Here is a 14,258-nt window from a genome sequence, read left to right as displayed (position 1 = left end):
AGGGATACTTCTCTAGGGATACTTCTCTAGGGATACCTCTCTAGGGATACCTCTCTAGGGATACTTCTCTAGGGATACTTCTCTAGGGATACCTCTCTAGGGATACTTCTCTAGGGATACTTCTCTAGGGATACTTCTCTAGGGATACTTCTCTAGGGATACCTCTCTAGGGATACCTCTCTAGGGATACCTCTCTAGGGATACTTCTCTAGGGATACTTCTCTAGGGATACTTCTCTAGGGATACTTCTCTAGGGATACCTCTCTAGGGATACCTCTCTAGGGATACCTCTCTAGGGATACTTCTCTAGGGATACCTCTCTAGGGATACCTCTCTAGGGATACTTCTCCAGGGATACCTCTCTAGGGATACCTCTCTAGGGATACCTCTCTAGGGATACCTCTCTAGGGATACCTCTCTAGGGATACTTCTCTAGGGATACCTCTCTAGGGATACTTCTCCAGGGATACCTCTCTAGGGATACCTCTCTAGGGATACCTCTCTAGGGATACTTCTCTAGGGATACCTCTCTAGGGATACTTCTCCAGGGATACCTCTCTAGGGATACCTCTCTAGGGATACCTCTCTAGGGATACCTCTCTAGGGATACCTCTCTAGGGATACCTCTCTAGGGATACCTCTCTAGGGATACCTCTCTAGGGATACCTCTCTAGGGATACCTCTCTAGGGATACCTCTCTAGGGATACTTCTCTAGGGATACCTCTCTAGGGATACTTCTCTAGGGATACTTCTCTAGGGATACTTCTCCAGGGATACCTCTTTAGGGATACCTCTCTAGGGATACCTCTCTAGGGATACTTCTCTAGGGATACTTCTCTAGGGATACTTCTCCAGGGATACCTCTCTAGGGATACCTCTCTAGGGATACCTCTCTAGGGATACCTCTCTAGGGATACCTCTCTAGGGATACCTCTCTAGGGATACCTCTCTAGGGATACCTCTCTAGGGATACCTCTCTAGGGATACCTCTCTAGGGATACTTCTCTAGGGATACCTCTCTAGGGATACTTCTCTAGGGATACTTCTCCAGGGATACCTCTCTAGGGATACCTCTCTAGGGATACCTCTCTAGGGATACCTCTCTAGGGATACCTCTCTAGGGATACTTCTCCAGGGATACCTCTCTAGGGATACCTCTCTAGGGATACCGCTCTAGGGATACCTCTCTAGGGATACCTCTCTAGGGATCAGGCCAAGTTAGCTGACTGTAAACTATAACATCGCTCCTCGTAATCAGGTCAAGTTAGCTGACTGTAAACTATAACATCGCTCCTCGTAATCAGGTCAAGTTAGCTGACTGTAAACTATAACATCTCGCCTCGTAATCAGGTCAAGTTAGCTGACTGTAAACTATAACATCTCTCCTCGTAATCATTAACGCGATGTCTGTTAATTCATCGGAATGGGCCTCAGGAAAAAGTAATTATTTAAGTAGCTGACTTCGGACCGTTTGATCCCCCAGGTGATCTGATGTGGTCTCTGTGTTTTTTTTCTCCCCCAGGTGGCAGATATTCTGCTGGACTGCAGGAAGCACCTGACCTGGGTGGTGGCCGTGCTGCAGGAGGTGGCGGCTGCAGGGGCGCAGATGGTCGCCCATCTAGGGGAGCAGGAGGGACTCTCCGCACTCAAACTAGAGGACGTGGCCTTTAAGGCTGGAGAGCAGGTAGTACACACACACACGACCAAACAGTTGATTCCCATTAAAAATATTATTTTCCCTAACCTTAACCCCAAACCCTTAACCTAACCCTAACCTTAACCCCAAACCCTTAACCTAACTCCTAACCTTAACCCCAAACCCTTAACCTAACCCTAACCTTAACCCCAAACCCTTAACCTAACTCCTAACCTTAACCCCAAACCCTTAACCTAAACCTAACAACTAAACCTTAACCCCAAACCCTTAACCTAACTCCTAACCTTAACATAAACCTAACTCCTGACCTTAACCGAGAACCCTTAACCTAAACCTTACTTCTAACCTTAACCCCAAACCCTTAACCTAAACCTAACTCCTAACCTTAACCTAACTCCTAACCTTAACCCCGAACCCTTAACCTAAACCTTACTTCTAACCTTAACCCCAAACCCTTAACCTAAACCTTACTCCTAACCTTAACCCCAAACCCTTAACCTAAACCTTCACCTAAACCTAACTCCTAACCTAAACCTAACTCCTAACCTTAACCTAACTCCTAACCTTAACCCCCTTAACCTAACTCCTAACCTTAACCCCAAACCCTTAACCTAACTCCTAACCTTAACCCCAAACCCTTAACCTAAACCTAACTCCTAACCTTAACCCCAAACCCAAACCCTTAACCTAAACCCAACTCCTAACCTTAACCCCAAACCCTTAACCTAAACCTAAACCCAACTCCTAACCTTAACCCCAAACCCTTAACCTAAACCCAACTCCTAACCTTAACCCCAAACCCTTAACCTAAACCTAAACCCAACTCCTAACCTTAACCCCAAACCCTAAACCTGTCTGTCTGTCTGTCTGTCTGTCTGTCTGTCTGTCTGTCTGTCTGTCTGTCTGTCTGTCTGTCTGTCTGTCTCCAGATCTATGGAACTCAAGGTTCTAACACCGTACCTCTATATCTAACCTGTCTGTCTGTCTGTCTGTCTGTCTGTCTGTCTGTCTGTCTGTCTGTCTGTCTGTCTGTCTGTCTGTCTGTCTGTCTCCAGATCTATGGAACTCAAGGTTCTAACCCCGTACCTCTATATCTAACCCGTCTGTCTGTCTGTCTGTCTCCAGATCTATGGAACTCAAGGTTCTAACCCCTATGGGTGCCTGCGGCAGTCCTGCTGCATCGTCATAGCAACCATGAACAAGATGGCCACCGCCATGCAGGAAGGAGAGTACGACGCAGATAGACCCCAGATCATGGTAACTATAGCAACATCTTGACTGTAGGTACTGTATGACACCACCAACATACTCTATCAACAGCAACATCTGACCGTAGAGGATGTAGTCTTAGTCCCAGATGTTAGACTCCGGTTAAACATCCTGATCTGAGTCTGTCTTCCATGTTTAGTTGGAACTGGAAGACATGTTTCTATTCATTAGATTATTTATTACTTATCTTTTTATTTTGTTAAGCTCTTTGAACTGCATTTTGTTGTTGTTGTTGGAACTGTGCTATATCAAGTTTGATTGGTTGACGTTGATGTGTTTGTCCCTTTTGATTGGTTGATGTGGTTGTGTTTGTCCCTTTTGATTGGTTGATGTGGTTGTGTTTGTCCGTTTGATTGGTTGATGTGTTTGTCCCTTTTGATTGGTTGACGTGGTTGTTTGTCCCTTTTGATTGGTTGACGTGGTTGTGTTTGTCCCTTTTGATTGGTTGATGTGGTTGTTTGTCCCTTTTGATTGGTTGACGTGGTTGTATTTGTCCCTTTTGATTGGTTGATGTGGTTGTGTTTGTCCCTTTTGATTGGTTGACGTGGTTGTGTTTGTCCCTTTTGATTGGTTGATGTGGTTGTGTTTTTCCCTTTTGATTGGTTGACGTGGTTGTATTTCCCTTTTGATTGGTTGATGTGGTTGTGTTTGTCCCTTTTGATTGGTTGACATGGTTGTGTTTGTCCCTTTTGATTGGTTGACATGGTTGTGTTTGTCCCTTTTGATTGGTTGATGTGGTTGTGTTTGTCCCTTTTGATTGGTTGACGTGGTTGTGTTTGTCTCTTTTGATTGGTTGACGTGGTTGTGTTTGTACCTTTTGACTGGTAGACGTGGTTGTGTTTGTCCCTTTTGATTGGTTGACGTGGTTGTGTTTGTCCCCAGACACTTCCTCCGGTGGAGCTGCGTGCCACAGCCCTCAGAGCGGAGATCACCGACGCAGAAGGACTGGGCATGAAGCTGGAGGACAGAGAGACAGTCATCAAGGAGCTCAAGAAGTCACTCAAGTTCAAGGTACACTAACACACTTCCTGATGGCCTCTCAATGGTTGAACAACAATGAACGCACCACCCTGAACTAAGGCTGGGATTTAATACCATCTCGCTTATAGACAACGTATGCTTTTTAAGGCAATGTTACCATGTTCATGGAGAGCCGCATTAAATGTAAACGTTGCAGATGTGCGTTCAATTGGAAATTACCTTTAAATGTCTAATTACCTTTAAATGTCTAATTACCTTTAAATGTCTAATTACCTTTAAATGTCTAATTACCTTTTAAATGTCTAATTACCTTTTAAATGTCTAATAGTGCGGTTTCAGGTTTAATCCCGAACTAAGGCTGAACCCTGTAGGTTAAATTAACCCTTCCTATGCGGTCACATTGAGAGATGGTTCCCTTGTAGGACAGCAGCGAAACGCTTGTGTTCCTAGCTCCAACAGTGCAGTAATACCTGACAACACAAAACATCACACACATCATCCAACACAAATTTTAAAATAAAGGAATGAAGACATAATTCTGAGCAAATAATGTAAAGAAATAACTACAAACATTCAAAAATCCTTCAAAGTTGGTTCGGAGCTAGGAACAGGGCGACCATGTCTGTCGACGCCATCTTGTGTGTGTCCTCAGGGAGAGGAGCTGAGTGAGGCTAGTGTCCAGCTCAGTCTGATGTGTGTGTGTCCTCAGGGAGAGGAGCTGAGTGAGGCTAGTGTCCGGCTCAGTCTGTTGGAGAAGAAACTAGACAGTTCATCTAGAGACGCAGACGAGCGCGTAGAGAAGATCCAGACTCAACTAGACGAGACTCAGACTCTGCTCAAGAAGAAAGAGAAGTAAGAACACAACACAACATACACATGTCTAGATGGTATACATGTAGTGTACATGTCTCCCGGGTGGCGCAGTGGTCTAGGGCACTGCATCGCAGTGCTAGCTGCGCCACCAGAGTCTCTGGGTTCGCGCCCAGGCTGGGCTGGGTTCGCGCCCAGGCTCTGTCGCAGCCGGCCGCAACCGGGAGATCCGTGGGGCGACGCACAATTGGCATAGCGTCGTCCGGGTTAGAGAGGGTTTGGCCGGTAGGGAGGGTTTGGCCGGTAGGGATATCCTTGTCTCAGTATGTAAAAATGTAATAAAATGTATGCACTCTACTGTAAGTCGCTCTGGATAAGAGCGTCTGCTAAATGACTAAAATGTAAATGTAAATGTACATGAGTCATGTCTAGATGGTATACATGTAGTGGACATGAGTCATGTGGATGGTATACAGTAGGTCATGGTCACGTGATGAGGTAGACTTTTTAAAATCAGTGTCTTTCCCTCTTGGGCCAAGGAACGACACTGTTTTTGAAATCGCAGGTCGGGCCTACCTCATCACGTGACCAGGAGGAACTATGACCGACTCATGTCTGCTACATAAACTCTTAGAAAAACGGGTTCCAAAAGTGTTCTTCGGCTGTCCCCGTAGGATAACCTATGGACTCTTTTGGGTTCTCCTATGGGGGACAGCCGAAGAACTATTTTAGGTTCTAGCTAGCATCTTTTTTCAAAAGACGTAGAGCAGGGCTCTCCAACCCTGTTCCTGGAGAGAGACCCTCCTGTAGGTTTTAACTCCAACCCTGTTCCTGGAGAGCTACCCTCCTGTAGGTTTTAACTCCAACCCTGTTCCTGGAGACAAACCCTCCTGTAGGTTTTAACTCCAACCCTGTTCCTGGAGAGAGACCCTCCTGTAGGTTTTAACTCCAACCCTGTTCCTGGAGAGAGACCCTCCTGTAGGTTTTAACTCCAACCCTGTTCCTGGAGAGAGACCCTCCTGTAGGTTTTAACTCCAACCCTGTTCCTGGAGAGAGACCCTCCTGTAGGTTTTAACTCCAACCCTGTTCCTGGAGAGAGACCCTCCTGTAGGTTTTAACTCCAACCCTGTTCCTGGAGAGAGACCCTCCTGTAGGTTTTAACTCCAACCCTGTTCCTGGAGAGAGACCCTCCTGTAGGTTTTAACTCCAACCCTGTTCCTGGAGAGAGACCCTCCTGGAGGTTTTAACCTCCAACCCTGTTCCTGGAGAGCTACCCTCCTGTAGGTTTTAACTCCAACCCTGTTCCTGGAGACAAACCCTCCTGTAGGTTTTAACTCCAACCCTGTTCCTGGAGAGAGACCCTCCTGTAGGTTTTAACTCCAACCCTGTTACTGGAGAGCTACCCTCCTGTAGGTTTTAACTCCAACCCTGTTCCTGGAGAGAGACCCTCCTGTAGGTTTTAACTCCAACCCTGTTCCTGGAGAGCTACCCTCCTGTAGGTTTTAACTCCAACCCTGTTCCTGGAGAGCTACCCTCCTGTAGGTTTTAACTCCAACCCTGTTCCTGGAGAGAAGCCCTCCTGTAGGTTTTAACTCCAACCCTGTTCCCGGAGAGAGACCCTCCTGTAGGTTTTATCTCCAACCCTGTTCCTGGAGAGCTACCCTCCTGTAGGTTTTCACTCCAAAACCTACAGGAGGGTTCCTCTCCAGGAACAGGTTTGGAGAACCTTGGTATTGAGAGAATATGTAAGATAGTATTGTCATACCCTATATTGCTCCAGTTTATTGTTCTGAATTGGCTGAATTGAAATGGAATTGATCCCAACCCTGGTTATCACCAATTGATCCCAACCCTGGTTATCACCAATTGATCCCAACCCTGGTTATCATCAATTTATCCTTACTATAGAAGGGGTCATTCAGGCTGATCTAGAATCAGTTTATAACAGATATTTCCTCTGTAGGGAGTTTGAGGAGACCATGGACGCGCTGCAGGCCGATATCGACCAATTGGAGTCGGAGAAGGCGGATCTGAAGCAGCGTCTGAACAGCCAATCAAAGATGACCATGGACGGGCTGAGAGGAGCGCCAGCGTCAGGCATCGCCTCCGTTGTCACGGGGATGACAGGAGGTTAGTGGGGGCATCGTCTCCGTTGTCACGGGGATGACAGGAGGTTAGTGGGGGCATCGTCTCCGTTGTCACGGGGATGACAGGAGGTTAGTGGGGTTATCGTCTCCGTTGTCACGGGGATGACAGGAGGTTAGTGGGGGCATCGTCTCCGTTGTCACGGGGATGACAGGAGGTTAGTGGGGTTATCGTCTCCGTTGTCACGGGGATGACAGGAGGTTAGTGGGGGCATCGTCTCCGTTGTCACGGGGATGACAGGAGGTTAGTGGGGTTATCGTCTTCCGAATACGGCCTTGAAACCATTTAAGACATGTTATTCCCATCTGTTAGGGAACTATTCAGACGTCGGAAATGTAAACCTTTCCTACGAACTTCTCAGTAGTTGGGATTCAGACTTAAATTATGCAGATGCATAACGGCTTTGCATGCGCTCTGAATACATTTAATTCGACTGCTGAAAACCCTCCCACTTCTCTAGAGATAAATCAGATCCAGCCTGAACTGTGTGACGTAGTAGGGAGTTGTAGTTTCTCTAGAGATAAATCAGATCCAGCCTGAACTGTGTGATGTAGTAGGGAGTTGTAGTTTCTCTAGAGATAAATCAGATCCAGCCTGAACTGTGTGACGTAGTAGGGAGTTGTAGTTTCTCTAGAGATAAATCAGATCCAGCCTGAACTGTGTGATGTAGTAGGGAGTTGTAGTTTCTCTAGAGATAAATCAGATCCAGCCTGAACTGTGTGACGTAGTAGGGAGTTGTAGTTTCTCTAGAGATAAATCAGATCCAGCCTGAGCTGTGTGATGTAGTAGGGAGTTGTAGCTTCTCTATAGATAAATCAGATCCAGTCTGAACTGTGTGATGTAGTAGAGAGTTGTAGTTTCTCTAGAGATAAATCAGATCCAGTCTGAACTGTTTGATGTAGTAGGGAGTTGTAGTTTCTCTAGAGATAAATCAGATCCAGCCTGAACTGTGTGACGTAGTAGGGAGTTGTAGTTTCTCTAGAGATGAATCAGATCCAGTCTGAACTGTTTGATGTAGTAGGGAGTTGTAGTTTCTCTAGAGATAAATCAGATCCAGCCTGAACTGTGTGATGTAGTAGGGAGTTGTAGTTTCCAACAGGCTAATATTCTACATAGTTTAGCGCATAAAACATGGTAATTAACTACAATGACCACAAGCCTAGTAGCCTAGTGGTTAGAGCGTAGGGGCGGCAGGTAGCCTAGTGGTTAGAGTGTAGGGGCGGCAGGTAGCCTAGTGGTTAGAGCGTAGGGGCGGCAGGTAGCCTAGTGGTTAGAGTGTAGGGGTGGCAGGTAACCTAGTGGTTAGAGTGTAGGGACGGCAGCGTAGCCTAGTGGTTAGAGTGTAGGGGCGGCAGGTAGCCTAGTGGTTAGAGTGTAGAGACGGCAGGTCGCCTAGTGGTTAGAGTGTAGGGTCAGTAACCGAAAGGTTGCTGGATCGAATCCCCGAGCTGACAAGGTAAAAATCTGTCGTTCTGCCCCTGAACAAGGCAGTTAACCCGCTGTTCCTAGGCCGTCATTGTAAATAAGAATTTGTTCTTAACTGACTTGCCTAGTTAAATAAAGGTTAAATAAAAAAATATAAAAAATTCAACTAAAACAATTGAACCGACCTCAAAAAGCACTAATCGCTCAGCACTATTCTCTAATTTAGACGTTTGAGTGCACAAGGTAAAAGGCCGTACAATTTAAATTCTGCGTAATGGCTCAGCATTTCATCAACTTCACTGGTGACATGTTGATGTGTTTCAGTTTACTGCCTCCCTCCTGAACTGACACTGTTATAGACTGACACTGTTATAGACTGACACTGTTATAGACTAACACTGTTATAGACTGACACTGTTATAGACTGACACTGTTATAGACTAACACTGTTATAGACTAACACTGTTATAGACTGACACTGTTATAGACTGACACTGTTATAGACTGACACTGTTATAGACTAACACTGTTATAGACTAACACTGTTATAGACTGACACTGTTATAGACTAACACTGTTATAGACTGACACTGTTATAGACTGACACTGTTATAGACTGACACTGTTATAGACTGACACTGTTATAGATTGACACTGTTATAGACTGACACTGTTATAGACTGACACTGTTATAGACTGACACTGTTATAGACTAACACTGTTATAGACTAACACTGTTATAGACTGACACTGTTATAGACTGACACTGTTACAGACTGACACTGTTACAGACTGACACTGTTATAGACTGACACTGTTATAGACTGACACTGTTATAGACTGACACTGTTATAGACTGACACTGTTATAGACTGACACTGTTATAGACTAACACTGTTATAGACTAACACTGTTATAGACTGACACTGTTATAGACTAACACTGTTATTTACAATTCAGATGACCTGGTGTTTAAGAAAAGGAATGTCCTCTGGACCCTAACACTGTCACACTCTCTCCCTCCTCCTCTTTTCCCCCTCTCCCTCTTTCCCCTCCTCTACTCTCTCTCCCTCTTTCCCCTCTACTCTCTCTCCCTCTTTCCCCTCCTCTTCTCTCTCTCCCTCTTTCCCCTCCTCTACTCTCTCTCCCTCTTTCCCCTCTACTCTCTCTCCCTCTTTCCCCTCCTCTGCTCTCTCTCCCTCTTTCCCCTCCTCTTCTCTCTCTCCCTCTTTCCCCTCCTCTACTCTCTCTCCCTCTTTCCCCTCTTCTCTCTCTCCCTCTTCCCCCTCCTCTTCTCTCTCTCCCTCTTTCCCCTCCTCTTCTCTCTCTCCCTCTTTCCCCTCCTCTACTCTCTCTCCCTCTTTCCCCTCCTCTACTCTCTCTCCCTCTTTCCCCTCCTCTACTCTCTCTCCCTCTTTCCCCTCCTCTACTCTCTCTCCCTCTTTCCCCTCTTCTCTCTCTCCCTCTTCCCCCTCCTCTTCTCTCTCTCCCTCTTTCCCCTCCTCTTCTCTCTCTCCCTCTTTCCCCTCCTCTACTCTCTCTCCCTCTTTCCCCTCCTCTACTCTCTCTCCCTCTTTCCCCTCATCTTCTCTCTCTCCCTCTTTCCCCTCCTCTACTCTCTCTCCCTCTTTCCCCTCTTCTCTCTCTCCCTCTTCCCCCTCCTCTTCTCTCTCTCCCTCTTTCCCCTCCTCTTCTCTCACTCCCTCTTTCCCCTCCTCTACTCTCTCTCCCTCTTTCCCCTCCTCTACTCTCTCTCCCTCTTTCCCCTCCTCTCCTCTCTCTCCCTCTTTCCCCTCCTCTACTCTCTCTCCCTCTTTCCCCTCTTCTCTCTCTCCCTCTTCCCCCTCCTCTTCTCTCTCTCCCTCTTTCCCCTCCTCTACTCTCTCTCCCTCTTTCCCCTCCTCTACTCTCTCTCCCTCTTTCCCCTCCTCTACTCTTTCTCCCTCATCTTCTCTCTCTCCCTCTTCCCCTCCTCTTCCCCTCCCCCCCTCTTTCCCCTCCTCTTCTCTCTCTCCCTCTTTCCCCTCCTCTACTCTCTCTCCCTCTTTCCCCTCCTCTTCTCCCTCTCCCTCTTTCCCCTCCTCTACTCTCTCTCTCTCCCTCTTCTTCCCCTCCTCTTCTCTCTCTCCCTCCCCTCCTCTCTCTCCCTCTTTCCCCTCCTCTACTCTCTCTCCCTCTTACCCCTTCTAATCTACAGAAGAGCAGAAAGGTATTTGCTGTCACCCTGCATGTTTATGCTACTCTTGTTAGCAGAGTCCTTATTGAACACACACAATTTAGCTGACGGTGTGTTGCTTGTGTGTTTGTGTGTGTATTAGACTGTGTATTGGCCTGCGTTAATAGTGGTGTGTGTGTGTGTGTGTGTGTGTGTGTGTGTGTGTGTGTGTGTGTGTGTGTCATATCAAATCAAATTTATTTGTCACATACACATGGTTAGCAGATGTTAATGCGAGTGTAGCGAAATGCTTGTGCTTCTAGTTCAGACAATGCAGTAATAACCAACGAGTAATCTAACCTAACAATTTCACAACAACTACCTTATACACACAAGTGTAAAGGAATGAATAAGAATATGTACATATAAATATATATGAATGAGCGATGGCCAAACGGCATAGGCAAGATGCAGTAGATGGTATAGAGTACAGTATATACATATGAGATGAGTAATGTAGGGTATGTAAACATTATATAAAGTGGCATTGTTTAAAGTGGCTAGTGATACATTTATTACATACATTTTTCCATTATTAAAGTGGCTAGAGTTGTGTGTGTGTGTATTGGCCCGTGTTAAGTGTCTGTGTCTCTCTACAGCGACTATGGCCAGTATGGGTCCCAGTATGGGTCCTGGGTCGGGGGTCCCGGTGATAGACTCTCCTCTCCTGACGCAGCAGATTGAGGCTCAGAGACACAGCATCAAACACCTGAAGAATGAGAACAACAGACTCAAGGTAGGAACGACCATAGAGGTAGATAGAGGTAGATAGACCATAGAGGTAGAAAGACCATAGAGGTAGGAAAGACCATAGAGGTAGATAGAAGTAGATAGACCATAGAGGTAGGAAAGACCATAGAGGTAGATAGACCATAGAGGTAGGAAAGACCATAGAGGTAGATAGACCATAGAGGTAGGAAAGACCATAGAGGTAGATAGAAGTAGATAGACCATAGAGGTAGGAAAGACCATAGAGGTAGATAGAAGTAGATAGACCATAGAGGTAGGAAAGACCATAGAGGTAGATAGACCATAGAGGTAGGAAAGACCATAGAGGTAGATAGAAGTAGATAGACCATAGAGGTAGGAAAGACCATAGAGGTAGATAGAAGTAGATAGACCATAGAGGTAGGAAAGACCATAGAGGTAGATAGAAGTAGATAGACCATAGAGGTAGATAGACCATAGAGGTAGGAAAGACCATAGAGGTAGATAGAGGTAGATAGACCATAGAGGTAGGAAAGACCATAGAGGTAGATAGAGGTAGATAGACCATAGAGGTAGATAGACCATAGAGGTAGGAAAGACCATAGAGGTAGATAGAGGTAGGAAAGACCATAGAGGTAGGAAAGACCATAGAGGTAGATAGACCATAGAGGTAGATAGAAGTAGATAGACCATAGAGGTAGGAAAGACCATAGAGGTAGGAAAGACCATAGAGGTAGGAAAGACCATAGAAGTAGATAGACCATAGAGGTAGATAGAAGTAGATAGACCATAGAGGTAGGAAAGACCATAAAGGTAGATAGAGGACTCATCTTTGTATCTTTGACAGTGCCATCGAGGGCTGTCAAAAACGTAGAAGATTTACCGCCACCTGCAGTGCCTGAGTGCCAGTCTGTTTGGTGCTATCATGTCAATGCCTTGTCACTCATTGAAAGTTAGCCTGAGTGCCAGTCTGTTTGGTGCTATCATGTCAATGCCTTGTCACTCATTGAAAGTTAGCCTGAGTGCCAGTCTGTTTGGTGCTATCATGTCAATGCCTTGTCACTCATTGAAAGTTAGCCTGAGTGCCAGTCTGTTTGGTGCTATCATGTCAATGCCTTGTCACTCATTGAAAGGTAGCCTGAGTGCCAGTCTGTTTGGTGCTATCATGTCAATGCCTTGTCACTCATTGAAAGTTAGCCTGAGTGCCAGTCTGTTTGGTGCTATCATGTCAATGCCTTGTCACTCATTTTTTTTTATTTTTATTCTTTTTATTTTTATTTCACCTTTATTTAACCAGGTAGGCTAGTTGAGAACAAGTTCTCATTTGCAACTGCGACCTGGCCAAGATAAAGCATAGCAGTGTGAACAGACAACACAGAGTTACACATGGAGTAAACAATAAACAAGTCAATAACATGGTAGAAAAAAAAGAGAATCTATATACAATGTGTGCAAAAGGCATGAGGTAGGCAATAAATCGAATAATTACAATTTAGCAGATTAACACTGGAGTGATAAATCATCAGATGATCATGTGCAAGAAGAGATACTGGTGTGCAAAAGAGCAGAAAAGTAAATAAATAAAAGCAGTATGGGGGGTGAGGTAGGTAAATTGGGTGGGTAGTTTACAGATGGACTATGTACAGCTGCAGCGATCGGTTAGCTGCTCGGATAGCAGATTTTTAAAGTTGTTGAGGGAGATAAAAGTCTCCAACTTCAGAGATTTTTGCAATTCGTTCCAGTCGCAGGCAGCAGAGAACTGGAAGGAAAGGCGTCCAAATGAGGTTTTGGCTTTAGGGATGATCAGTGAGATACACCTGCTGGAGCGCGTGTTGCGGGTGGGTGTAGCCATCGTGACCAGTGAACTGAGATAAGGCGGCACTTTACCTAGCATAGCCTTGTAGATGACCTGGAGCCAGTGGGTCTGACGACGAACATGTAGCGAGGGCCAGCCGACTAGGGCATACAGGTCGCAGTGGTGGGTCGTATAAGGTGCTTTAGTAACAAAACGAATGGCACTATGATAAACTGCATCCAGTTTGCTGAGTAGAGTATTGGAAGCTATTTTGTAGATGACATCGCCGAAGTCGAGGATCGGTAGGATAGTCAGTTTTACTAGGGTAAGTTTGGCGGCGTGAGTGAAGGAGGCTTTGTTGCGGAATAGAAAGCCGATTCTTGCTTTGATTTTGGATTGGAGATGTTTGATATGAGTCTGGAAGGAGAGTTTGCAGTCTAGCCAGACACCTAGGTACTTATAGATGTCCACATATTCTAGGTCGGAACCGTCCAGGGTGGTGATGCTAGTCGGGCGTGCGGGTGCAGGCAGCGAACGGTTGAAAAGCATGCATTTGGTTTTACTAGCGTTTAAGAGCAGTTGGAGGCCACGGAAGGAGTGTTGTATGGCATTGAAGCTCGTTTGGAGGTTAGATAGCACAGTGTCCAAGGAAGGGCCGGAAGTATATAGAATGGTGTCGTCTGCGTAGAGGTGGATCAGGGAATCGCCCGCAGCAAGAGCAACATCATTGATGTATACAGAGAAAAGAGTCGGCCCGAGAATTGAACCCTGTGGTACCCCCATAGAGACTGCCAGAGGACCGGACAACATGCCCTCCGATTTGACACACTGAACTCTGTCTGCAAAGTAGTTGGTGAACCAGGCAAGGCAGTCATTAGAAAAACCGAGGCTACTGAGTCTGCCGATAAGAAAGGTAGCCTGAGTGCCAGTCTGTTTGGTGCTATCATGTCAATGCCTTGTCACTCATTGAAAGTTAGCCTGAGTGCCAGTCTGTTTGGTGCTATCATGTCAATGCCTTGTCACTCATTGAAAGGTAGCCTGAGTGCCAGTCTGTTTGGTGCTATCATGTCAATGCCTTGTCACTCATTGAAAGTTAGCCTGAGTGCCAGTCTGTTTGGTGCTATCATGTCAATGCCTTGTCACTCATTGAAAGGTAGCCTGAGTGCCAGTCTGGTTGGTGCTATCATGTCAATGCCTTGTCACTCATTGAAAGGTAGCCTGAGTGCCAGTCTGTTTGGTGCTATCATGTCAA

The 14,258-nt window shown here is 45.9% G+C and overlaps 1 protein-coding gene across 1 annotated transcript in view; it reads left to right on the top strand.

Moving 5' to 3' along the window:
* LOC139563472 (dynactin subunit 1-like) overlaps window positions 1-14,258 on the top strand; it is a 111,711-nt gene that overhangs the window by 87,398 nt on the left and 10,055 nt on the right. Inside the window, exons 9-15 of the mRNA XM_071382174.1 lie at window positions 1,499-1,685; window positions 2,784-2,915; window positions 3,810-3,938; window positions 4,618-4,760; window positions 6,682-6,848; window positions 10,486-10,497; window positions 11,103-11,239. Of these exons, the coding sequence (XP_071238275.1) occupies window positions 1,499-1,685; window positions 2,784-2,915; window positions 3,810-3,938; window positions 4,618-4,760; window positions 6,682-6,848; window positions 10,486-10,497; window positions 11,103-11,239 (907 nt within the window). The remainder of the gene's footprint in view (window positions 1-1,498; window positions 1,686-2,783; window positions 2,916-3,809; window positions 3,939-4,617; window positions 4,761-6,681; window positions 6,849-10,485; window positions 10,498-11,102; window positions 11,240-14,258) is intronic.

The sequence above is a fragment of the Salvelinus alpinus genome, chromosome 34 (assembly GCF_045679555.1).
Source record: "Salvelinus alpinus chromosome 34, SLU_Salpinus.1, whole genome shotgun sequence".
Taxonomy (NCBI): domain Eukaryota; kingdom Metazoa; phylum Chordata; class Actinopteri; order Salmoniformes; family Salmonidae; genus Salvelinus; species Salvelinus alpinus.
The sequence above is the reverse complement of the archived record's forward strand: the minus strand, read 5'-3'. Positions and strand labels throughout refer to the sequence as shown.